We start from the raw sequence: 27,850 nt of genomic DNA, 5'->3' as shown, positions 1-27,850 counted from the left end.
AAAAAAGCAACTGAAAAAAAAAGTTGCAAAAAAATGAAAAAAAAAAGTTAGGAAAAAAAAATTAGGAAATAATATCTGCTCATTAAACTGTAGCAGAGAACTGACAGCATGTTGTATTTGGTTAGCTGACAAGACAAGAGGCAATGTGTTAGTCATAAGTGGACCCTCTTTGCAACCTTTGGAACAAACTGAGGGAAGTGAAAAAATTAACTTAGCTGAAACATATCCTTAGCCTACTTTATTCTCTGGAAGTCAAAAAAAAAAAAAAAAAAAAAAAAAAAGACTAAAAAACAAATTTAAAGAAAATTGAAATATATTCTCTTCAGTAGAGACACAGAATTTGACTTTGACCTACTCTGTGGTATGGTGTGCCTTACTCCTTTTACTTCACACCTTTTTGTGTGATTAAGCAGACCTTGGCCAGGCCAAGAAAGTGAAGACTAGAAGTAACACAGGAAAAAAAAAATAAAATAAGATAAAAAATAAAATAAAAAAAATAAAATAAAATAATAAAAAATAAAATAAAAAATAAAATAAACGGATATATTGAACTGATACACAGAACTTGTTTTTAAAATGAAATTAAACCTAAAATATTTCATGATTTTGAAGACGTCAATGCTCAAAAAGCTTGAGAATTTTACTGAATGGACCCCTAAGGAAATTAGCACTCATATTTTCTTTTTTTTTTTTGTAGAGATGGAGGGGAAGTTATACTTTTTCCAAACAGTACATACACATACTTCTCCCAAAAAATCCTTTCACGGGTTACAGCCATTATATGCTCAGGTGAAACCAATGCAAAAATGCATAAAGTGTACATACCAAGCACTTTCCAGTTTCAGGATCACAGGTTTCACTGTGATTGTTGCACTGACACGGCAAACAACGTGCTATCATAGTATGAGACTCTCTTACACCAAGTTCTGTAGGCTTCTCCCTGTAGTATCCTGGAGCACAGCTCTGTGTGTAAGGGGAACACAATTAAAACAAACAAAAAAACATGGCTGCCAACAGTTTTGAACAAAAACCATTTATGTGACCTTTTTATTATCTAACTAAGAAAGGATTTGAGGATTTAGTACCTGACAGGAAAATCCAGTATAACCAGCAGGACATCTACATTGCTCTATAAGGTGAGCTCTAGATCTGCCTCGATGCATCTCTTCAAACTTCACTGCAATTTCCATTGAGATATTTGCAATTCTACAAGATACATGCAGAAGACAGCATGAACATTTAGAAAAGTCCTAGCAGCAGAACTATCCAAACTTTTTTAATATTTCAAGATGTGCATGTATATATATATATACACATATACACACACACACATATATATATACATACACACATACACGTTTTTCTGTGATTCCATTTTCCACATCAAAGATGTCCCCTGCCCATGTCAGGGTGTTTGGAACTAGATGATCTTTAATGTCTTTTCCAACCCAAACTATTCTATGAGTCTGTGGAAACATCTCAATAAAATCTGTTTGTTTGTTTTTACCTAGGTATGGGATTTCAGGACATACAGCAAACAAATCAGAAGTACTTTAAAGTAATATGGGTTGATTTCCATTGGTCCACTAAAGCTGACAAATCCTCCATGCAAGACTATGCAGTATGGCCTCAGATATACTAAAAAGAAATACATCAGCTCTGTTCCACAGATGTTTTGACAGAGCTAGCAAAAATATAGTTGACAGCCTGTGAATCAAATATAATCCCAAATCTGGAGGTGGATCTGCTCTACTTCACAGCTGTAAAGATGTAAGAATTTTCACTGGAAGCATCTCTGCTTGTCTTGTTTCTAAACAAACAGATGGGATAATCATATACCATCTCCTTCCTTTCATTAGTAACTTAGTTCTGTTCAAAACTGCAGTCAAATGTTACAATTCTGAGGTGGGAATACTTTGCTACCACTGTCCATAGTACATGAAGCTACAGGATTGACCTAGATTTGTACAAATGAACTCAGAGGATCAGGTGTTTCATTTCTTCCACCAGAAAATCAAAAACAAACAAAAATTTCAATACCTATAAAAATAAGATGGGGAAGAAATAATTTAGAAATCTTTTAACTATATTGCCCAACCTGCAGACCACTGCATCAGCCTGTAAGGCTTTATGCTTTTTTATGGGCTTTTCTATCAAAATAAACAGCAGAGACATTTAGTGTTTTACAGAAAGAATTAAAGAGAGATTCTGCTTCACATTAAAGGTAATAAATGTTTTCTTATCAGATGAAGAACAATAAAAGTCATAAATAGGAAATTGGAAATATGTCTAATTTGAGTTAAATCTTTACTGTATGGTTCATCTGGTACTATTTCTAAGTTACATTATAGTAAATGCAGTCAGAGATTGCTTTACCTGCTTTGCTGTAATCCTTGGCCATAGGCTGCCTTGATAAGGATGTATTCAATATTGCTTAGCACAGACATGAAGTCAGAACGTGAGACAGGCTTTTCAGACACAGAATTAAAATACTTCCAAGAATCCTAGGGGAACATGACACATTATTAAAACCATGAGTGTTCAAGCTCACTTAAAGGTAGTGGTCTCTTCTTCACACTCTCTTTCAGAAATACAGTCAGTGACTATGTCTATACGCTTGGTCCCAGAAAATCCAACTTCTAGCTCCATGTTAGAACAAGACTAATTTTATAACATTTGCCTCTCCTTTCCTTCTCTGCCTCCAGCCTCCACACCCATTTTCTACAGGACAGCAATCCAGATCTGTATGTTTGTTGTTTTTTGTTTTTTTTTTTTTGTTTTTTTTTTTTTTTTTTTTTTTTTTTTTTCCTAGATCTAGAGAACCTGGATAGACAAAGAACAGGGACTTCACACCACTCTTCCTACATGTAGTTAGAAAGACATCTGCTTTAATTGTGTCGTGCCTCCTGTCAAGAAGAGAGATTAGACCTAACCTCAGCCCCATGCAGCAGAGAGTCTTAGGACCAAATAATGTCATTTTTCTCTCTTCTGAAACTGTCCTGTGAGCACTACTGAAACTTAATGCTCCTGCTAGGCTAAGATTCAAGTCCCATGTGATAATCCTGGGCTGAGAGTATAACAGACAGGCTACAAAACTGTGAGACTGACTGATGGTGACAATACCTGGCAGTATGTCATTTACCATTGAAATCTGTGTCTGTCTTTGAAAAGCACAAACACACCTTCAGCACTTCCAAAAGAGGAAACAATGTCAAAATGTTATCTGCTTCTATAACGAGATTTTTCCAGACATTTTTGTTATAAAATAGATGCATTTTAATCCAAGTACTCTATTTTTATTCAGCCTAGTTGAAATCAAGTATGCATTTTTTATTTACTTATATACATGCACCTTCTCTATAAAAGCTCAGAGAATATAAACGTCCCCATTTCCACACCAATGTTTCAGCTTACCTCCTTCATTTCCACTTCCTTGTCACTTCTTACTCCATTTTCTGGGGAAGGGATGTCTACATAGATGACCAATTTGCTGGTACGACCCCCTTTCATTAGAATCTGGGGCTCAAAATTTGAAGTTCCAAAGCCATCCAAAGCATAAAAAGCAACAGTATATCTCAGCTTGCCTCCATATGCCATGAGCTGTTTGGATATAAAGTTATTATTTTATTTATTCCAAGGTTATAGCTGCTAGTTGAAAATATTTTAAAGTCATCAGAAGATTTGAAAACTGACAGTTCCTTGATGAATTAGCAATAAAACATGAAAATTGACTTAAACTCAGCAGTTTTTGTACCAAGGTCAAATGTGTATTTCTAAATAGCAGGCACAGTTTCTTCTTTTATTCTTTCAAGGTGTGTAACTTTCACTTAATTCCTAAGCAGACCATTCCATGATCTATATTCTGAATCTACTGTCAAGGCTGAAAGCTCTTTTCAGTTTCTAAACTAAAACTGAATATATCACATACAATCTCCGAAGAGTAACACAGTAATTAAATATGGGTGCTACCATTTACAGGGTCAAGAAAAATCTCATTAGTAAAAGGTAATGTAAACATATTATTTGTGCTTGCTGTAAATAAGTTCATTCAAAAAGTGACTATTATACAATAAAGGAGTGACATTTATACAACAAAGAATGATCAACAAAGCATTCCAATTAGTTAATTGTCTTACCTGGTCTCCCTGAAACTGCTCTGGTAACCTCCAGTAAAATGTTTCTGTATTTAAGTATTTTCTGACAATGGTAGCATCCAGTAAAATGTCAGAAAATTGTGAAAATACTCCTTCCACTGTTCCAGTCAGGTTACTTGGAGCTACTACATGCAGAATGGACTGGTCAGGAGTTAGGGTTATCTACAACATGAAGAGTAATAGATTAATGTAAGGAAAATATTCTATCCTAGTGTAATATACTGTTCACAGCTTCTTTGAGATAGTCAGCAGTCTATTTTATAGTAATAACATCCCAAGCCAAAAAATTGGGAAACATTTTTAATATCTATTAAAAACAAAAAGTGAACAGTGAAAGATACGTTTTCAGAAAGAAGACTGCTTTCTTTTTTATTCTGACTCTGTGAGCTAACCTATTGTATTCAGTCTGATTCATGAAACGTATGCAGCCTTCAGCATGCTAGAGTGGTACCATGAGGATAACAAACAGCATCCATACATTTATGTCACTTTACTTACAGGAATTCTCACGTGATCTTCTACTTCCCAACAAAATGAGGACAGACCGAAGCAGAAACATGGAGTACAACCCAGTGAATTGTTAGCAGACAGAGCAAAAGTTCCAGGTTTACACTCACTGCACTGCAGCCCAAATACATTTTCCTGGAGGAAATAAAAAAAGCACAGCAACACACTCATGTTACTTTGCTAGCTAAATGAAAGATGGCTCTTATTAGAAGAAAAAATAGTGGGTATATAAACTATATAACAGCTAGTAATTTATTGTATCTATTCTGGTTTACTATGCAGGAGATTTTATTATTGTTACTACGTAATGCTGTTTTACCAAAAACATGGAATATTCAAACAAAACTCATGCATTCAAATTTCTAACTAAAATTACCAATTATGTATTTTCCATTAAAGACAGAAAAGTGTCTCCCTAACCCCCCTCCCCATCTGAAAAACAGGCTCAAAGCCAAAGAAGCTGTTCAGGATGAATAAAAATCAGGGGACCTAGTCCCGTGTGTTTGTATGCTCAGTTCTCCACTGGTAAATCCAACTTGAACAAACACTAGAAAAACTAGTGTCTGTGTTGATCCCATCCTTAATAAAAAGATTGGACAGAGGCCTATGTCAGCATACATTTGTTGCATTGAAGTAAGTTTTCTATCACCATGTCTTTCAAGAACAGATGCCCACCATCTCAAAAAACAAACAATCAAACAAAAAACATTCTATTATATTTCTGTAGTTAACGTTTCTTCTGTTTTAATACAACAATGTCCATTCAGGCTACATTATTAGCAATAATACCGGAGTTATTCTTAACCACTGCTTTTTTTTATAGCGTAGAAAACATACATTTGAACTTGCAACATAATCAAATTAAGCAAAATGTTGAAATTCTCCATTTTGCACTTATTGGTTTCTTGCTATCATATAATTTGGATTTTCAAATGCAGACTCTTAACATCTGAATTAATACGCTGTTCCTACGTGTAATAAAACCACGTCTGTATAAGCAGAAAAAACTTCTCTGTACCCCTTTTTTTTCTATTTACATAATGAGGATAACAATAAAATAGCTTTTCCACTGGAGCTTTCTAACATTTAATTAGCTTTTTAAAATGCTTTCAAATCTAGAATGAAAGAAGCTGTAGACATGCTAACTATACACAGAGAGTGAAATGATTCTCTGTCAAAACAGTAAGGAATTTACACTTCTAAATTAAGAAAGAAACAAACTTTTTAATAAGATACTGTCTTAAACTCAGAGTTTGTCTTAGAAAACTCAAGATGTTATCAGTCAATGTGACCTACACTCAAAAATGTAACTGACTACAGAGTGTTCTTAGACTCTATGATATGAAGGAATAGAATTTCCCTGGCTTGAGGTAGAAACATAATCTTTGCTCATTGAATCAGAATATCGGTCTTCAATTCTCTATGTGTATTGGAAAAATATCCTTTCAAATAGCAACCCCAAAATAATCCATGAGTTATGAGCTGTTATTGGCACTATTTGCAAGGCAAAAAGGAGGTTCCATAAATAAAACATAAAAACTGTGTCATTAAAAACAGTTCAGATGGCATAGTTTTTGTATCAGAAGGCATTTACATCATACAGAGAAATATAGTGACACTGAAGTCTCTAGCACTAGTCTCATATATTGAATAAGGTTTGCAAAAATTTTATCCCAGAACTCATAGCTAATGCTTTGTCCTGTTCAAAAAAGGTGTACTTGCCTTTTGTGTGGCAGAAAGAAATCTTGCAGCAAAAGAAAAAGCAGGACAAATGCATCCCCAGCCCTCATTCATTTACATCTTACAGAACTAATTCTTGAAAAATAGGATTCTGAATGTACTGTAAGAATGATGTGGTTATAGACATTCACTTAACACAGAAAAAACACATGGATTTTACATTTAGCAAATGCAATCAATTTGAATTTAGGAGTTCAGTGAGACTGTTGTGAAATATGCCAGCTCCTGAAAAAACTTGAAAGACAGCAGTGTTCTATCAAATGTACAGTTGTTTTGTAAAGTTAGGAAGGATTCAGCATTAGTAAGTTAGAAATGATTTCTCATGATTTAGGATACAACAGATCTGATCCTGACTTCTTAACACACATCCACCTCAATTCCCTGAGTTTCGTCTAACAGAGAACTACAGTAATGTTCTGCAATAATTTTATGACCACAAATGGGAAATAAAATTATCTGGATACTTAAAACCAAACAGAGGGAGGTAGAAGAGGCAAACTGTCTATTATTATCACAGGAATTTGTAAGAGAAATAACAATTGCATGTTGGTAATGCTGGTGCTGCTCCTTGCAGCAGTGTCTGCCCTAACTGAGAACCTCATCCAACAGTTTTTAACCCAGCTGACTAATCATAAGACCTGTTTAGCACTGGCACAGAAAATCCATTGGGAGTGATTTAGGTGTACTCAGAAATATCTCAAAGGAAGGATGCAGACTAAGTCCCTTTCAGCCCTAGAGCTTCCATGAGTTTTAGGAAATAAATGATCAGAATGCCTCAGTGCTGTCTCAAAAAAGTCTGAATATTTCAGTACCTTGCAGGTACAGATGCCAGTTTCTTCTTCACACCCACAAAGTCCTTCAGTATCATCACACATCTCTGCTGTCGTTCCACTTAAGTCGCAGTCACAGGCAACACAGTCTGGGTAGTCCCTGTAGCCTAATGCACATCTGGAACAGTCTTGTCCTCCAAATTCAGCTTTGCACTGGCATTGACCAGTCAATACATCACACTGGAGATTGATTGAGCCAGTGTCACTACAGTTGCAAGCCTTAGAGGGAAAAAATAATAAATAGTCTTTAAAAACAATTTTGTTAACAGCAGAAACAGGACTATAAATTTAGAGTGGCCATTAAAACTCAATGTTTGTCAACAATTACTACACAATATAAAAGGGAAGAACTTCCATATAAACATAGGATTGCTTAATTTGTATTTGAACAAAGAATTGTATTGCTAGTAAACAGTGAATTGTAAAAAGTAAGAAGATTCGTTGATTCCCAGACCTGGGAACCAAGAGTTGAAGGAAACAGTTCCAGAAGATAAAATTCCAAAAGACCTTATTTAAAGTACTGTGTTTAGCAAATAAATTACAATAATGTGATATAAATATTAGATGAAGGAAATACATATGAATAGAATAATTTTATAAATAGAATAGACAAATCTTAATACTAACGTTCTTAGAAGATTTCAGGGAGCATTAATAGAGTTTCCATCTTGCTCAAGCTTCATTTGTTAATTGATCAGGAACCGAGAATCTTACAAAATCCAAAGATGCAGTTCAGTGCCAGAGGAACACTTATCCCTGGCAGAGCCCACATTTCAATCAGCAATTTGAACTTGTTTTAACAAATTTGCAAAGTGGTTGTACTTAAAATTTGTTGTCCTTTTTTTTTGAGGCAGACTGGCTGTTATCTTTAGTCTTAATTTCCCATCAGTGGTTACTGAAGTCCAGTTTTCCTCTGTGGTTGTTTCTAACAGTGCAAACAAAAATTTCTTTCCATCTATCCTCACCTGACTATGAGCATTTTCCTCAACTCTTTTTTTCTCATAATTTCTTTGAGATGAAAAGCCTTACCTTGTAAAAGCACTCCGCACAAAGGCCCACAAAATCTATTAGTATCTTTGTGTATTCTCTAGAGTTCTTTACATTTCTTGTTCACTCTATTTGTATTAAGCAGAGTTTTTACTCTATCAGCACTAGGTACATAGTCTAATACACTTTACAACCAAACAGGTTTAATGATACTTAGGAGCCAAAGTTGTAAAGGTCAACAATTCTGAATGCTAAACCCTATTTTAAGCATCATAATAATAAAAATATGTGGTAAGGATAAATAAGGATTCTGAGGTACAATTAAATGTGTGCAGCACCTGACTTGAAACGGGTCATAAGCAGAACATGACTGAAGTTCTGCTCAATCACTGCACCCAGGAATGGATGCTGAATACTGAGAAAAATGCAAGAAACATGAAGTACGCCACTCATTCAGTCTACGTTGTAAAAACAGACCGCTGGGATTTCTTTCTCCATTTCATACATCTCGAGAACATGAAGAAGACTCTCCCGTGTTTGCCAGTAGACTTTGTACCACATCTCAACTATTGCCACTGTTGTCTATTCCAACTCATTGCAGCCTCTGTTGAGATGAGACTCCTATTTGCAGATCTCAGTATTGTTGCATCATGAAAGTAACTAAAATACCTTGAAGTAATTCCATATTATTTACTGTGAAGCTGTCAGCTAAAGGAATGCTAGCAAATTACCAAAGGTGAGCAGTCACACCTTTAATTTAACTTGATCAGTGGCAAGTGCTGTGGAATCACCCTATGAAAGGAACACTTAAAGGGGTGTTAGCTTATCACCACCACATCCTTACACGAAATGCACAGGAACTAGCATGTTGTATTTGCAAAACATTTACATAAAGAATAGCAGTAGCTGGTAGCTGACAAATTAATGATTTAAAGATTGGCTGCCAAGTTTCTATAAATCACTAAGGCAGCAAACCTTCTTCCAAGTTTATAGGACAATTTTATCATCCTTACTCTAAAGAAGGAAAGAGGAAAAAAAGTAATTGACGGATGATTATGCTTGTCAGGTACTTATTACATATAATGACAGACCTTGTCAAATTGATTACATTTGTGGTTTCTGCATTAAAATTACTCATTATATTCATGTAATTCTGAGGCTTTTTAAAATCTCAGCATTTATAAAATAAAGATTGGCCCAATGCCATATCTGATAGGAATTTACTGGGTGAACCTAGTTGCCTAAATGATTGCTACTCCTTAGATCTGCACAAAGTTTGTGTTTTAGTGATTAAACAAACATGAAACTGAGATAACAGGAGTTACTATTTCTCCATTCAGGAAACTAACTTACACTGTTTTAATTTTAAATACTCAGAAAAAAGTCTATAGTGACTTTCAAAACAAGCTAGAGTTCATTGTTCTTAAAGCTGTAATAACAGTCCTTGGTTAACAGAGAAGCATGTTTCTTGCTACCAGTTGTTGCTATAAATCTGCTCTAGCATCACTGTTCATGCAACTAAAAGCTAGAATACACACTTCACAATTTTTATATGATCTATGCACCTACGTGGAACAGACACTCTAGACAAATGTTTTCAAAGACATCCTTCTTAGAATGTTCCTCAAGAAATACTTTTCAGTCTGGTTTTGTGTTTTTTTGTTGTTGTTGTTTTGGATTGTGTTTTTTTTTGTGTGTGTGTGTGTGTTCCCATTTTTAATGTGTCTAGCACTAACACCTTGAGACATAGAATAAAGTTTGAGGTCCTTGTAACAAGAGCCCAATCCTTGCATTAGCATATGGCAAACTGCTTTGAACAACCATGGCTTTTCAGTCAGCCTACTATACCTTGCAGCCGAGTTTAGGAGAGAGTCCCCAGTGATTTTCTTCACAGAATTCACATTTTGGTCCCCAAGTGTGAGGGGGACAAATGCACTGACCAGAATCTGCGTTACAGTTGTTCTGAGTATGAGCACAGTCACAGGCTGCAAGAGAAATAGGACCAAATGATTAACTTCCTTTGCTTTGGCTATGTAGAAGAAACTACATGACTACTGATAATCTTACTTCTCATAACTATTCAGTAAGGTTTATCCATTCCACTAGGAACCCCTTGCTGTCCCCAACCATTGTGAAACAAATTATGACCAGGCTGGCATTTCACTTTTTTATTAAAAGTCTGTTATTTCTGCTTGATATAGCCTGATTGGTGGTTTAAAAAGCAGTGATGCTTTTCCACAGGGGAGTCAACAATGCCAAATAAAATTATTGTGGAGAAAAGTAAATTTGTAGGGAAAAACGTTATTATAGAGGATGCAAAACTCATCAGAGATTCAATAATATTCTTAAAGAGGTGAAATGATTAATCTCAGGGATTAATACTTTTCAAGAATTTCTTATTAATTAATGGGAAAATAATGATTTTATTTATATCAACTAACATTATTGCAGGAAGCACTTGTCTATTTAAGAACTGCAACACCGTTCTTGCTAAAAAGAAGAAATTCAGTTAAGTGGGTTTTTAATTATTTTAATAACATTTACAAAGTTTTCAAAACTGAGATGGTAAAAGGTACCTAGAAGATATTTTATTCTTAGTAAAGACACAGTATGTATTTTCAGAAACACAATCCTACCACATAATCTCCCTGCAAAATTCACATTACTATACTATGAAGAAAAAAAGAAGTCGGATTGGAGAAAAGGTAGGCATTCCTTTGGCTATATTTTGTTGAAAGGTTATCTTATTGACCTGATAAATGTGTGGGTTTTTTGATGGCATGTTCTCAGTTTGGATTAACATTTTGCACTTGGGTATGTACAGATTTTAGAGATAATGGGAAAATACAGTTAATGGTGTGTCTTATCAATTCAGAAATCACGTTTTTAAGAATAAAACAGGAAAAAAAATAAAAGTCTGTAATAGCAGTAGTTTTTAACTTTTCTTCCCTACATTAACCAAAATACTGGGAAACCATTCTCCTTTTTTTTTTTTTTTTTTTTTTTGAATATTTATCAGAACAACAGAACTTTGCTGCAGTATAAGATAAAACACACCATTGAAAGAAATTCCATGCCAACCTTAGAAAACTCATGGATTATAACTTACGTGTACAGCCCCCATTCTGGAACGAATGAAAGCCATGAGCACAGTGATCACACTTTTCTCCAGCCACGCCTGGTAAACAGTGACACTGCCCCTGATGGTTGCAGACCTCGGAGACTGAGCCAAATTGACTGCAGTTGCAGGGAATACAGCCAAGTCCAGTAAGCAATCCATAATAGCCATTCTGTTGAACAAGAAGTAGATATGTTTGAGAACATCAAGTCTGTGCTTATTTTCTCTTAGTTACTTTCCCAGCTGCCTGACCTGCATGAATATTGATCAGCTCTGTTTGACTGAAGTGGGAGGATTTCCTGGCCTTGTCTATTCCATGTTCCCAGCCATTTGCAAGTGTGCATTTGGATGAAAAACTCAACACTGAAATGCTCTAATCTCATCTAAGTCCTCTAATCTCATTAGAGAGACTTTGTTTTAAACTCTGAGGTTATTTTAATTTGAAGACTTCCGTGAGGACAAAGGAGGGCTGTGCTGGCCAGGCACAGACTCCTGTGAATGCGTATTGAAGAGCAGAACAGAGCATGTCAGTGACCTATGGTACATGTGGATTGAAAAGCATTCATCTTGGTTGGCACAGGGGCAGTAACTGGGCACAGACTTCCTGCTCTGGTCTCTGAGTCAGTTCCATACTTATCAAAGGCTGAAAACTGCTGTTTTGTCTCGCCAGTGAATACCTATTTGTTCTTGCAAAAGGCCTGTCTTTTAGCTGAATCCCTTTCTGGTGTTCAACCATGATGTATTTATTATCACCAAGCACATTCTTCAGATATTCCCAGAATTCATTTTGCAGAAGCACAGTGTTAAGATCCCTCCAGGTCTTAGTCAAAACGACTGATCAAAAGCATTTGGTTTCCTATGCAGCAAACACAAGTTTGAATTCCCTGAAAATTTTGGAGAATGAGAGATATTCCATGCTTTCAAACAGCCAAAACTTTCCTTTCATGTCATGTCACATTGATGCTGTTATCTGCAGAGAAACAGGCAGACCACAATACAAGAAAACATAGATATTAGGAGCAGATAAAAATATTTGCTTACCAGGCACTTATCACATCTTTGTCCAATCACGTTTGACTTGCAGTGACAGATGCCTGTCTCATGATGACAAGTACTGGAAAGAGAACCATTCACGTGGCACTCACAGGCTTATGTTTAGGAAAAAAACAAAAGCAACAAAATATTCATTAATATATGCATTCATTATGACAGGATTCCAGATTTGTTACATTGTGTATGTTTCACCTATTTATATCCTATAAACGTTAATATACTACAGCAAGACCCATACTACACATTTGAGCTAAAAGAAAAAAGAAGAAAAACAAACAAACAAACAAACAACAACAAAAAAAACATTTCTGTGAAGAGATACAGGTTAAGAAGTTTGTTTCTTCCAGCCTTATTTGTATCATTCAGAAGTAAGAAATGTCTACAGCAAGTCATTGGAGTGGTAGTATTAAGCAAGTCAGTAAGTTTCAGGAATATGAGGTGTCAGACCCTAGCATAATACATTCCTTCCCTAGGCTAAACCAACACCATAGGTTTCACTTTGCACTTGTCAACTCACAACTTAAAGGTTAAGGTCTCTTCCAACCTAGAAATTCTGTTAGCACTTTTGGAAAAAGTGTATATCTCCCCACCCATTCTGCTACATACACACCACATTTTTTTCCATTCCATATGTTCTGAGAATAATAAAAACAGCTTACCACGACAACTTTTCTCAGCCACTGCATCCCCATAATACCCATCAGCGCACTTCTCACAGTGGTCACCTGCTGTGTTCCCCACACATTTCAAGCACTGTCCTGTGACAGTATCACAGTGACCATCTTCTTGAGGGTCTACATTGCCATTGCATTCACAAGGAGCACACGACTGCCCAGGCACAAGTGGATTTCCATAGTACCCGTTAGCACACCTGTACCAGAAATTAAAAACTGTATCAAAAATCACAGAATCATAGAACAATCCAGGTTGGGAGGGACCTTCAAAGATTATCTAGTCCAACTTTTCATGGAAAGGGCACCTAGATGTGATTATCTAGCACCCTGACCAATTGTGTCTTGAATGCAGTCATGTCAAATACTCTCCCACCCCAAGAGGGTACTTCCTATTAGATTTTTATCTAATGAGTCTCTCACAAGCAAAGATAAAATGAGGAAAATGTTATTAGGAATATTTTGTACATGTGGTATAAACAATTCAAAGTAGGTAGCATGATGAATAGTTAGTAACAACAATCATACTATACCAAAGCTACTACACGTACCTTTCACACTGGAAACCAGTGTGGCCTGGGAGACATTTGTCACAGACAATTCCACCTCCTTCCCTCAGCTGGCAAGTAGGACTGAAACTATCAACAGTATTTGTGACAGTTAGTATTACTGCATGAAAACACAAGACTTCTATAAACATTTAATACCCAATTCTTAAAATCCATGCACCTGTCCATATAACCACATAATTTCTAGTTTTTCCAGATTAACATCAATTTTACACATCGCAGTATGTCAAAGCAGAATTATCACTTTCAGAAATTCTTCTTGATTTTTATTTCATTCAAAAGAAAGATTTTATAATGCTTCCTAAAAAGCTGTCTCTCCTAGTACAGAGATCTGACAAATTTGCTAAGTGCCTCTTTTTCAGATGTAACACTTCTGTCCTTCTGTTGTTTTCTGCAACAACATGAAAGATAACTGTGATGTTGCTGCCAAGTTCAAGGATAGGTCTAAATATTTCTTTGTGTACTTTGTATACAAATTACACCAGTTCACTTGTCCTGTCTTAGCTTACTTATTTATCTACCTGGCAAAAAATAAAAATAAAAATGTTTCTATGACACAGGCTCAAATGAATAGGGAAAGAAAAGTTCTTGTCTTTCTCCTTCAGATTTCATAACATTTTTCTTTATCTCACACTCCAATTTTGCTGAAAATGCAAAAAAAAAAAAAAAATTAAAAAATCTCAAGCAGCTTACTTATTTGCAGCAGAGCTCAGAGGACAGGCACAGGGCTGGCAGTCCTCAGGAGTTCCTTGGGATGGATTTCCATAGAAGCCAGGCAAGCACCGATCACAAAAAGGTCCTGTCGTGTTGTGTTGGCAAGCCTGTGAGACATGGCAAAAAAACTTCTTATATTTACTTTTGATGGGTTTTAATCCCTTGTGGGATCTCTGCAGGAATCTGCATGCAGTACAATATTAAAATTCAAGGAAACAACCATGAAGAACTTTTAAAATGAATTATTGGATTTATGCTTTTTTTTCCCCCCAAGTTATAGTAACAATTCATAACTGTTTCTTTCCTTCATTTTAGAATGTACTTTACATGACAGAACCTCACTTAAACACAATCTTAAACATATTTTGTGAATTGCAAACACAGAAAAAAAAATCTTATATATTTCCAACTGGTATTTAGCTATTGTATTCCTGTGATTTCTGAATTTCAGAAGAGATCTGAGAGCTAAATCATCTTCTCAGAAAGGAGTGTGTAACTTCCACTGATGTTGGTCGTGGAAGATTCACGCATATACATATATATTCACACAAAACACTGTTTAATTTTGTTCCTTTCAGGGAAAGTATTACTGTCAATTTGAGCAAGCAAAGTTAAGATTTTTATCAGCCAGTATATATCAACATTTTTTCTTTAGTTCTGATTATTCCACACTTGAAACGGTAAACTGAAACAAACTATTGGAGAATGCTTTAATGGAGCCTCCAAACACATATTGAAGTAAACAATGAAAAGCAAGAAAAATAAACAATTTGTACCCATAGCTTTAAATTTACATACATCATAAACTTGTCTCCCACAGCCAAAATGCTATCCTAATTTCTACTGACACTTAGAAGGATGACTTACAAAGCAAACACCTTGAATATCACATTCAGTTGCATGCCCATTGCATTTGCAGGGTTGACAAATACCCCCGAATAATATTCCATCCACACGGTAGTACCCAGGGAGACAGGACTGAAAAGAAACAGGGAAAAAGCAGCAGCATTACATGTGTTAAAATTACACTCCAAATCATTTTCAAAGAGTCCACTTCTGACCACCCACCGACTTGTTCACATCGTGGTAAACTGAATACTCTTTGAAGTCTATTGATGTCACTGCAACTCTTTTCTGGTGGTTGTTTTTTGCTTGCACTGGATGAAGGGGATAAGTATTAACTCCATGAAACTTTGATTCAGCCCTTTGTACCCCAGAGGCACATAAGTTAAGTTTTCTGAACTTGAATATGTGAAGTTATTTATTATGGGACAATAAAAAACAGATGGTCTACCTTCTCTGCAGAATCATGAATGATGCTATGGCACATGGCTTCATATTGAAATTATTTGTCAATATAATTCCTACTATTCTGCAGGTGGTGCTCTGCCTCCATAATCTTCTATTCAGATACCACCTTGCCTTACATATCTGATCCTTGTAGGATCTTCCAAAGACTAGCATTCTTCCCTGCTAAGATTCCTTATTGCCTCCGTAAAGCTAATGACATAAAAGAGAAATAAACTGCACAAGTCAGATCTAGGAACAGTGCTATTCATGAGTAAGGCACACATAAAACAGATTCACAAAGCTTTTACAGCTACTCCTTCCCTAACAATAATGCTGTGAAGTCTATCATCATCTTTTAGTGCCATCAAACAGAACTCAAGAAATAAGTTTAAAACTTCATCTAATATGTCTGAAAGAAAACGTCAACAGCATTGTATACAGTACAGTACACAGAATCTAATCACAGAGTGTATAGTCTTATGGCAGTGTAATTAAAGGCAGCTTCTTTAAAACCTAGACCCTTTCAGAAAGATCATTTTATATACACAAAACATTTCGAGAGGTTACCTCACAGGATATTCCTGTGTAACCTTGAGGACATTCACAGAATTCCACATCTGGTGCTGAAGAAAGATCTATAACATTCGCACTTGCAGTATCCAGGGTTACAGAGTCCAGCCTAGGATTAAGCATGAGAACATCTTATCATTTATTTCCTAAAATTTGATTTTTAACTGGTTCTATGGGAGCCATACCACAGAGTAATGCTCCCTGGAAGCAACAGCTGAGGAAAAGGCAAAAAAAAAAATCTCAGTTATAAAATATTGTGATGGTGGTTTTATCACTGCATTTGCAATTCTCAGCTGGAAGTAGATATACCCTCATCCTGTTATCGTTATTGTTACTCCCATTGTCTTGGCGACTTCTCCTGTGGTGAGGTTTAATTAAAAACTTCCCCCTCTGTCATGATACTAGAGGTATATTGGTGGTGCAGTCTTCTCTTGAAGTCCTGTGATAAGACAGCTTTACTACATCATGTCTAAACTAGACATATATTGCAGGAGGGTAAACGATGAGAAACAGCACCAGTTCATTGCTGGTGCACACAACATAACAAAGCAAAACAACACAGTGAAATGGCATTTTGCAGCAGGGGCAATCTTCTCAGCCACAGATAAAGTTATTTAAATGAATCTTTATAATCATTCCAGGAAGATGAATATCGTGTCCTAAATGGACATCAATATCATCACTCTTCAAGAGCACAAAGCAAATTTGTTCTAACTATGAAGTCCAATGTTGTTGATATAAAATGCTACCAAAGTAGGGAGTGAGAAAGAAAGGCTAAGGGAAGTAATTAAATAAATGATGAATCACTGAACAGATTTCCTTGAGATCAGTAAGACTTTGTTCCTGTATAACTTGGAGAACAGAATAAACAGATCTGTAATGACTGATAAAGACGCTGCTACTGCTGACCTGAGACTATGAATGACCAGTTACTCCATCCCAGCCCAATTTTCCTATTAAACGCTCCTTTTGGAGGAGCATCAATAACATCTTTGGTAACAATTAAAGAAATTAAAGCTAGCATCTTTACTGGCAGGTAAATATCAATAATCAATGATGGATTAACTTGCCACACACCAAAATAAGCATACCACTGAGAGTTTAAGAGTTATTTCTTTCTAACAAAGCTGTCATTGTAATAAGGCTTTTAGGCAGTATTCTTTTAAAGCAGAAAACAACGATCCTGCTTCACAACCAAATGCCCTTTTCTGCACATTCCACATGGATGTATTTTGGAGACAACAACACTCTTGAAAAAAGAAAAAAAAAAAGAATCATTTTCTTCTAGAAATTATTAATGCAACACTTTAGGAATACTGACAGTACAAACAGTGCTCCACATGCACAAAAGTAGTAAAAGTATATAGATTAATTTGAGTATTTTCTCTCCCTCACCTGTATACAGCTCTTTTGGCAATGTTGTAGCTGGCCCTAATGAGAAGATGAGTCACATTTACTAGAACAGTCATCAGTCTTTCTCGGTCTATAGCTTTTTTTGTATTGAAGTCTATAAAATTCTCCGACACGAATCTCACTGAATTAGAGTACTCCTCATACGGCTGCAATGACAAGCCTGCTGCTCTTGTGCTCAAAATCTGCCCATTGCCCTGAATGTGAAAGACAGAGAAAATATTTTTCAAATTTGCATGGAAATTTTACTTATCTATTACATTTAGTGTTAGATACTCATCCAGATAATGTAGAAAAGAAACAAAACAGATTTCTTGCTCTATGAAAAAATAAATAAATTAAAGGTCTGAATTTTCCGTGTATTCAGGAAGATTGCAATCCCGTTCTCTTTTGATTTAGAGACTTCAGAAACACTTGATTTTCTTTTGGAAAAAGAACTACATTAAAATTGAAATCAACTGTGCAAAACAATCTCTTTTCTGCTTTGGTTCTATTGCCAAGTATGTATTACAAAATCATGCTTTTTGGAGATGTCTAGATTTCATATAGTCTTACTTTTTAACTGCAATATAACTCTTAAAAAACAAAAAGTAATCAGCAAGAATATTCATCCATTTCATAAATATAAATCATTCCTGCTTATTGTAGTTACTTTTGTAAACACAACTTGGTTCATTCATTTAGTAATTATCACCTCACATGTTTTCACGAAGGATAGTATTTAGTTCTTTATTATTTAAAAATAGTATAGTATACCTACAATTTCAGAGAAACAGAATAGAAAATTAGATAATTGATTAGCAAGAAAATATTGGTGCTGACTTTTAAGAAGGGATTTAAAACTGAGATTTAACTAGGGATTTAAAACAATTAAGATAGATTAATTAATTTCACTTTCCATCTTTTTTAACCTATCCATAGATTCCTAATAATGTCTGAGTAGTAGCCAGCTGAAAACAATCTACCTGAATGATGACATCCACGCTAGATACTATATCACTGTCCACACTCTCCATTGGAATGTCATAAGACACTGTATACTTCAAGTCTCCACCAAAAGCCGTGAGCTGAAATAGTAAAACAAAACAAAACAACTTAACAACAAAATAACCTCCAATCAACACAAAGAAGAGGCGTGAGAAAATATAATGTACGTGTCCCAGATTAAAGGAGTACATGGGCTTACAATCACCACTTTCCAGGGAAAATTTAACATGCTGTGCCTATCAGCACAGGCACAAGTGCTGACTTGTTACTGTGCAGGTGGGGAAAGCTAGCTGAAGGCTCCACAGATGATTCAGATAAGTGCCCTCATTCAGTGAAACACCCACAGGACTTTCAACAACAGCAGGGTTTACACTACCATCCCAGCCAAGAGGCAGAGCACGTGGGAGTTATTCACATTCCATTTCCCACCTTCCAGTCTCCGTAGCCCCACATCTGCTGCTGACTACTTCAAAGCAAATGAAAGAGTTGCATCAACAGTTAGACCTACATTAAATGGAAGAGAAATCAGAATTTGAGTGAATTTGAGTGAGTTCCCCTGTGCAAAAACTACTCCCTAAAGTTACACTTCTGAATCTTGTGTTCATTTAGCCTGCTACTGTACTAAGAACAGGGGCTGCATGAGCAAAGAGGCTGGACTGAAAAAAAATAAAGTGAGGTTTCAAGGTCACCTCTGCTCAGAACTGGTGAGGCAACACCTGGAGTACTGTGTCCAGTTTGGGGCTTGCCAGTACAAGAGAGACATGGACATACCAGAGAGAGTCCAGTAAAGGGCCCTGAAGATAATGAAGGGACTAGAGCACCTTTCATATGAGGAAAGATACTGAGTGTTTAGCCTCATCAAGGGATCTCAATGCATATAAATATCTAAAGGGAGGGTACAAAGAAAATCTGAGCCAGGCTCTTTTCAGTAAGTGCTGTGACAGGACAAGAGGCAGTGGATACACGCTGGAACACAGGAGGTTCCTGTGCCCTTTATGGTGCAGTTGACTAACCACTGGCACAGGTTGCCTAGAGTTGGTGGAGTATCCCTCCTTGGAAGTACTCAAAAGCCTTCTAGATGTGGTTCCTTGGCAAACTGCTCTAGGTGACCCTGCTTGAGATGGGAGATTGGACAAGATGACCTCTAGAGATCTCTTCTCAATTATTCCATGATTCTTGGGGGAGGGTTGTGGAGAGAGAGGAAGGGTACCCAGAGCTCTCAAAAATTAAGACCAGGGCAAAAATTAAGACCAGTCATTTGGAAACTAATAAATCTGAAATGAAAGATGAGCAATATCCTGTCAAATGTATTGAATGAGGTGTGAAGGGCATCAGCTTTGAGTTGGGAGCCATTAGTATAGGGAACGTGAGCAAGAAAGCTAGTAACAGTCAAGAGAAGGAGGGAGATTAGTTTCATCGAAGACAGGCCAAGAAGAATGTGGGGAGATGAGTGAGCTCTAAGAGAGAGAAAGAGTGGCAAAAACTGGGATCATCTAGCCAGGAACACTACAATTAGAAGAACAGAGACAGGTTGAGAAGTCTGGTAATACTAGGTTTTATACGTACTTCGTAATTATGGATATATTATGTTGTGTATATATTCCAAATTCTCAAATATATACTCAAATTCTAATTACTTTCCATAAGCTAAACAAAGAACAAACAAGGCAACTCCAAAGGTTTCAGTGCTGAGTAAGTAAGAAAGCATTAAACTGAAAGACAAAACTTTATGTCATACAGGAAAGATGTACAAATAAAGTTCTAGGGGCACAGAGATTAATTTAACAGAGGTGAATTTAAATTATTAACATCCCAGTAAATAAAACATTTTGGTAAGCAGAAATATATATACTGTTCACATACAAGAATGTTGTTAGACCAATACAGTATGATTAAAATAGGGAAATGAATTGTTCTGGCTCTTTCTAAGAACTCACTTTATTGCCTAAATATGGCTCAGGCGCTAACCAGTAGTAAGTATTTTTCAGCACTTTCACAGCCTCAGAGTTGTTGATGCTTATTTGGTGGGGTCCATCCAATTGGCTTCGCTGAGGTTGCACACCCCTTGTGTTATACAGATCAGTAACAAGCCATCCAGTCATGTGTGATATCTGCAAGAAATTAACAGTCAGGCTTAGCGCCACTGAAAAAGCAGTCATTAAACTTAACTGATCCCTAGATATTCATTTGAACTGGTGAATCTATAACACTTTTATTAACACAGTCCAATACACACAAATGGGGTACTTGATGAGACTAGGACTGTCTCTGTCCCTGTAAGAGACAGGAACACAAATACAGCAAGTTTGATTTTCATCCTCCCAGCAAAATTAGCATCAGCTCTTCAATATACAAAGAAATTTTAACAGCACGAGGTCAGAAAGCAAATATATATATATATTTTAATCACAGACTCTGCTAGCCAGCTTCTGGTATTACTGCAAACCGGTGGGGTCAAAGCCTGACTGAAAAGGTATGTTGACCACCTTACAGCTGCCAAATGATATTGAAAGTCTATTCCTCTGTAAGAAAACACATGCCAGAATTTAGAATTAACTTGGGTGCATGTCAAAGAGAAATACGGTATGTTTTGCAGCTGCCTGAGGAAAGAATATTAGGTCATGGAGGTAGCATATAATACCTGATTGATGGGCCATGTTAGGCTATCACAGACATCAGAAACTCCAAAGCAGAAACACTCTGTGCAGCCCTGAGGATTTCTTTCTTGCAGGTTGTAGAATCCAGGTTTACAGAGGTCACAGTTCTCACCTTCTACATTTTCCTGTGAGTGGCATATAACATTTGTTTCACATCAGTATTATTATGGCAACAAATACAGTGGATTAGATGGGATTTAAGCGTAACAGCATTCAGAAAGCTCAAAAAGAAAACAGATTTCAGCCCAGCAGGCTTATTGAATAAGACTCAGAGCTTAAAATGAAAACTGATTGGAAAAAATCATTAGAATTTGCCAGTTCATCAAAATCAAAATATACCCTGGTAAAGGTTCTATTGCAGTGAAACTTCAGCACATGGGAAGGGTTTGAAAAACTTCTGCCAGTTTGCCAGTCTGCTACTCTGGTAGTTTGAATTTCTAACTTTCTCTGGACAAAAGCTTCCGATGGCCTACAGCACAGCTTGTCCCCACCACAGCCAGTTCCTCAACCACCACTGCCACCTCTTCCTAGAGGAATTCTACATACATTTGTGCTGCTCCTTTAGCTCCTAGCACTGGCCTGCTGCCTCCTTACTAAGCAAGCTAGGTAGTTCACAGCACACTGCGACATACCTCTTTCAGTGTAGTATTTATGGGGGGGGGGGGGGGGGATCCAACTATTTTCTTCCAAAATCTGTACAGGCACTATTTATTCGTTTATTCCAAAAGTTTAAACAAATGTTGCTGAGATGCAAATAAGTAAAGAAAATATTCAGTAAATACCCACAAAGTTGTATAAGTAGATCTCAGTGGGTATTTCTACACAATAAGATTCAGAACACTTCCTGCTGTCAGGCACAAGTCTCTGACCATGTCCTGATGTATCAGGACAAGACCTGGATACACATCACTCCTCCACCTCAGCCTTTGGTTTCCACTGAGAGAAAACCTCACTGCAAAGAGAAAGAGGACTTTACAGAGCACCCCACCAAGTTCCCCAATACCCACGATTAGGACACCGGGACTGTAGGGCATACAGTGAAGCATTTCCGTCTTGCTGTTTTGAGAAGGCCTGTATGAGCTCTGCAGTGTAATTAGAAATACAAAGCTTGTGGACCAAATTCTGCTTTGGGAAGCTGTTACCTGGCTAACATCCTTCCACTTCACCTGGAGAACCACTCCCAATTCCAGCCTTAGATTTCGTTCAATGGAGCTAATTTCAGGCTTACCAGAGAGAAATCTAAACACTATCAACAGTCTCCTCTTGTCAACCAGAGTTTGGCATATCAAGTTTATTGAAGACCTTTCTAAACAGGTAGATCATGCATTTCTGTACATAAAATAGAGACCATTTCTGCAAATCTTATGAAAAATCTAGCTGATCCTCCCCTCTTTTATTCAAAGGCTGAGGATGTTATTTGTTAATATTTAAATTTACAGAAAATCCCACCTAAAGGGCCTACTGAGATAATGAGATTTTAAAATTTTGTTTTTACAGAAATAATTATTGTATGCTTCTTCATTTCTTCAGAATATACTTGGATCACACTTTTCATTTTATCTCTGTAACACTGGAAGAAATTACCATTATTTCTTCGTGAAAACATATTGTCATACCCAACGACTGGACCTCAAGAGCTGTTGTGAGTGAAGAGAAAACTGTAGGGATGGGATGTGACTATGATTAAAACCCTATAATGGAAGACTCAAGTGAGTATGGTCAAGAGCAATGTGCCCATGAAACTCAGGGAATAATGAAGGGTGTTACTGACCACAGCTGTTGCAAAGAAGCTGACTATCTCAACACAAAGGGATTGGAGAGTGGCCTTTGTTTTAGATAAACAGCTATCAACAGTTAAACAGATCAACTAGTGATGAAAATGTTTATTTCTGTGTTCATTTTAAAAGTGTTAATGTCTCCCTGAGTTCTCCAGATGAGCATGGTGTGTGGATTTAGGTGTGAATATGTTGCTCAAAGTATTAAAAAAAAAAAAAAAAAAAAAACAAACAGCAAAAGAATTTTGAAGAGAGCAACAGGCCTGAGCTGGCTTCAACCCTGGCAAGTGGGGACACCCAATGCCGTGATGATGAGTATATAAAGACCAGCAATGGGAATCACATTTTTACTATGATTCAACTGTATACTACAATTGCTGTATTGCCCTTGTATAGTAAATTTAGTACATTGCTCCTCTAAATCGAGAGCAAATGCAACATCAGATCTTTTAAATTTGATTTTGATATGAAACATTTCCCCCTCCACATGTGGAATATCTAAACAAATTTGATCGGAGTATTAGAATCCTACAGCTGTATTTCACAAATGATCAAACATGAAATTCAAAGTATAAAGGGCAAGCTTGCATTACTGTGTTCACAGAAATGACACAGGCTTAGAAATTCTGTCTCCTTCATTTAAAATTTGGAGCATACTTCTTTCCCCAGTATAAGTGGGCTGATAGCTAGTGACACTCTCGGTGATCTGGCATAAAAATTAAGTATGCCAGATTCGTGGCCATGACAGCACTGAAAGGGGACAGTTTCTCATCCAGTTTATAACAAAATTTTAACCAGTTAGCTGCATCAGCTAAAACAGTGTTACTGTAGCTCAGAATCAGGCAAAATGGTTGTATATCTTTTTTCTTATTTAAATTGGCCATTGAATTATTTCTTTCTTCCAGACTCTGGTTATTTATACACTTGATATTTTGGATCAGATAACTCATGCAAGAGAACTAAGCAGTTTCAGAAAAACTGTCACACAAACCATGTGTTTTTTGGCTCCTGTTCACTGTCATATTTGGCAACAAATACATAAGCTACTAGCTAACATTTGGTTCAGAAAATTATGTGTAACTTCTTTAAATATTGACACACAGCTTGGTAATGAAGTTCAGCAGAATCTACAGCTGCAAGATATTTCAAGAGGATTGGGTATTTACCAAAAATGAAAGGTGGTAGAAATCTGTTTTTTTGTTAAAATTGTTGATGGTTCATATTTCAGAATAAAATAATTAACTCATATTTCATACATAAATCTAATTTAACTGTTCCAATAATTATTCCTTCCAAATGCATGTTGTTACTTTACACAAAGCAGATTTTATAAACACGTCCTTTCTTTATGTGTCATCAGTGGCTTTTAAGAGAAACATCAGCTCATCCCTAAAACCAAACCCAGCTTGGCACACTGTCATTCTCCCTGTGATTCTCTCACACTCACGTTTGATTTTAATGTCAGTCTGGCACTTTCTTATAGAGCAACATACAGAATACTAAATATCATACAGAACTATTCAACTTAATTTGCAATATTTTCAGTTCAGAGAATAGTTAGTCATTTTAAGTTCTAGTTGTGATGCCAAGTCACAACTTATAAAAGAAGTGATCTCAAGTTAATGAATAACTTCCCCTTAGTAAAAAAAAATAAAAAAATAAAAATAAAAATTTACAAATTCAATCCACGGATTCCCTTTTAAACAAAAATAATTGGTTTAATACTCACTTTGCAAATACAAGGTTCTGTGCATGGATCTTCGTTAATGCTGCCAATTAGGCTGCAGTTACAACGAAGGCAGTTTGGATAGCCTCGATACCCAAATGCACAACGGTCGCATTTTTCTCCTGTGTAACCTTCTCTGCATTGACATTGACCTGGCCACATCTCTTGAAAAGCAAAAATTGATAAATAAACAAATAAGAACAGGCAGTAAACTGGATTCAAGATGTCTCAGAGAATGCAAGTAACTTAACATCCCTTTTTTATTTATTCCATGTTAATTCAATTTATTTATTTCATTTATTTATTCCATCTTAATTAGTCCACGGACACTTGACATAATGTCAGTCTCACCATCCATTTTTCGTGTTCAGAGTACCAGATGCAGAGGCTGCAGCAGAATCGATTTTATGACAGCTATAACAGCATTCATGAACAACAGTGTTAGATCTCAATCCTTCATATCGTTTTACAAAGTCAGAGCCTTCCATCTCCCACACAACAAGACCACATTCAGGAACCTGAGACATCTTTCACCTCACTTTTCTAAATATCCACCATTGTTTTGAAATGGTACCTAACTGGCAGCCATTCACAAAAAGAAACTGTTCTCTCATAGTTTACATCCCAGACACATTACCCAGATTTTAAGTTTAGAGAGAAGCTATTTCCTGTTCCCTTACCATGCTGTGAGTCAGCATGGTGCTCATCTTTAACACAGTCAGAACTCAAAGATCCAAATGGGTCACAGCCACAGGGATAGCAGGGGTGATCATCATAGGGAGAAACCTACAAGACAAATGTTCTCTGTCAAATTCTCAAATAATTAACTGGAAAATTAAAAAGTTACTTCTGTTTCTTGTCTGGGATCACTGGAACTAGCACAAATGAGGACTAGAAAAACTGGTATACAACAATAGATCAAGGGACTCAATCTTTTTAATTTTAGCAAACAGAAAATGGGGGGATTGCAGTCTAGAAAAAAAACAAACAAACAAACAACAACAACAAAAACTTAAATGCAGGAACAAAATTTGGTCTTCAATAGCACAGGCAAAGGTACAGTAACTGTAATGGCTGGAAGCTGAAACTTGACACATTCAGCCTAAATACACTTTTTTATTATTATTATTTTTTTTTTTTTAGAGTGACAGCTGTTAACCACTGTGGTGGTTTGCCAAAGATTATGGAAATGTTTAAGACAAGAATGGATGTTTTTTGCAAAGGTACTCTAGTTCAAAGAAGAAGGAAATGAAAAAAATCCTTGGCTCTGTATTCAATGGGCGGACAGATTATCTATTCATGAAGATTCATTCTAACTTCAAGCTCTATGCAACTTTGTAATATAAGGCGATGTAACTCTCATGGAAAGGATTTTCTTTTTTATAAGGGAAACCTGAAGTTTTCCTTTGAGTACTTTGGATGTAAAGCAAATCAGTAATGACCTCTGTATACATATATAGTGGCCACAAATACAATGAATACTTCAGTGCTTTTTAAAACAAGTGAATTAGAGAATCTAGGACTCCTACGACTCACTCTTGCTCTCTGCACCTATTTATGCTGGATTTCTAAAGCATGGGCTTTTGAAAATATGCATGAACCTGCTGAAGCAAGACCTTGTGGGGTAGAAACTTTAGAACCATGTGATGGTCTTTTTAAACACTGATTGAAATGGGCTGGTATAGGACAGTACATAATTCTGGCACTTCTGAAGACATCAGATCTTCAGTGTTGGCACTTTTTGAGCTTTATCCACAGGAGAAATGGGTTTCCTATCACAACATCTACATTTCCGCACTAGGAAAACACATTTATTTACTCTTTTCTTCTCTAACAGTTTCTTTTAGAGCAATTAGACCTGCCATTCCACACAACTGGAGAAGCACTTTATGCTTTTCTCTGAAAATTATGGTGGTATGTGATTTATTAAAAAATAAAATAAAATCCTGTATAGTTTTTAGTTATTCTACAATGGATAACAGCATATGTATGAATGTAAAAGAACATTAAAATGGTATATTCCAGATCTTACTTTGTGTGGTCTAAAGTATCCATCAGCACACGTTTCACAGTTGATACCAGTAGTGTGTTGAGTACAGTTTAAACAGACACCACCTCCTATATACTGGCCGTGAATATCCATGCTCCTTTTCTGATCTGCAATACTCTGATTGTAATAACAATCTTCTGCTTTGTTATGACAGTTGCACTCTAAGAAGAAATACAAAAGAAATCCACTTTTTTAAAAAATGTACATTACATTACAGTTTCTACCACACGTTTTTCAAAGAGAAAATTGTAAGTCAAAGAACATATCAATTCATCTCAAATGTGTGATTTTTTTTCCCATTAACCATGCTCTATGCACCAGTAGTCTCACATACACTCAATTTCTTAGTAAGTAAGCACATTTCAAAAACACTGTCACCACTTTAATAGCACCCTTCTTAACAGTATTCCACAGATCACACTCCTTTCAGGAGTGATGTCAATAGCGATCTGTGCTATTACTTTTAGCTGCTGTTACATCTTCTGTCTTCTGTATTATAGAATAAAATCTGCCTGATTCATCTCTTATTTGTATTGTAGACAAAAGTCTAAGAAGTCAACAGTGCCAGTAGATAAGTATATATTTGATTTAGGTTAGAACATACTTTTCAGTCTAAACAAGCACTTATTTTCCAAACAGTAACATTGAAATTTATGTAAAAACTTCTACTAAAAAATACTTTTCCGTTAGCAACTGTAAGTTTTATCTAGTATGTTTTTAATTGTCTGCAGCTTGTGCCAGGCATTAGTGATATGAGGAGGGAAAATACACTAGCTAGCCCTAGACACACTCATCTGTACTGAACTACTGTCACAGCCTAAGCCAATCTATCAACTAATCTGAAATGTAATTGGCCAGTAAGGACTTTCTTTCAAAAGATTTGTTATCAGAACAAAGGTGATTTTTGTTTTTTACCTGGCAAAATTTATGATCAAGTAAGAAGTTTGCATTTCAAGTAGCCAACAAAGGGATTGATGCAAATCTGCTAGTTTTTACAGGAGTATAATAAATCCCCGAGCCTCTTTTGTCTCATCCTTTCTGA

General features: G+C 36.2%; 1 protein-coding gene across 1 annotated transcript in view; it reads right to left on the bottom strand.

The window, feature by feature from the left end:
* The window catches only part of LAMA1 (laminin subunit alpha 1), a 105,839-nt gene that overhangs the window by 40,975 nt on the left and 37,014 nt on the right, over positions 1–27,850 (bottom strand). Inside the window, exons 8-29 of the mRNA XM_032180959.1 lie at positions 26,791–26,969; positions 25,439–25,544; positions 24,762–24,922; positions 21,242–21,382; positions 20,538–20,711; positions 18,579–18,680; positions 17,599–17,810; positions 16,201–16,312; positions 15,211–15,321; positions 14,323–14,450; positions 13,612–13,698; positions 13,049–13,260; positions 12,378–12,484; positions 11,328–11,508; positions 10,067–10,203; positions 7,214–7,450; positions 4,653–4,796; positions 4,137–4,316; positions 3,415–3,600; positions 2,377–2,504; positions 1,086–1,206; positions 826–963 (exon numbers count right to left, since the gene is read on the bottom strand). Of these exons, the coding sequence (XP_032036850.1) occupies positions 826–963; positions 1,086–1,206; positions 2,377–2,504; positions 3,415–3,600; positions 4,137–4,316; positions 4,653–4,796; positions 7,214–7,450; positions 10,067–10,203; positions 11,328–11,508; positions 12,378–12,484; positions 13,049–13,260; positions 13,612–13,698; positions 14,323–14,450; positions 15,211–15,321; positions 16,201–16,312; positions 17,599–17,810; positions 18,579–18,680; positions 20,538–20,711; positions 21,242–21,382; positions 24,762–24,922; positions 25,439–25,544; positions 26,791–26,969 (3,284 nt within the window). The remainder of the gene's footprint in view (positions 1–825; positions 964–1,085; positions 1,207–2,376; positions 2,505–3,414; positions 3,601–4,136; positions 4,317–4,652; positions 4,797–7,213; positions 7,451–10,066; positions 10,204–11,327; positions 11,509–12,377; positions 12,485–13,048; positions 13,261–13,611; positions 13,699–14,322; positions 14,451–15,210; positions 15,322–16,200; positions 16,313–17,598; positions 17,811–18,578; positions 18,681–20,537; positions 20,712–21,241; positions 21,383–24,761; positions 24,923–25,438; positions 25,545–26,790; positions 26,970–27,850) is intronic.

Source organism: Aythya fuligula, chromosome 2, assembly GCF_009819795.1.
Source record: "Aythya fuligula isolate bAytFul2 chromosome 2, bAytFul2.pri, whole genome shotgun sequence".
Classification (NCBI taxonomy): Eukaryota; Metazoa; Chordata; class Aves; order Anseriformes; family Anatidae; genus Aythya; species Aythya fuligula.
This window is presented reverse-complemented; position numbering and strand designations above follow the sequence as displayed.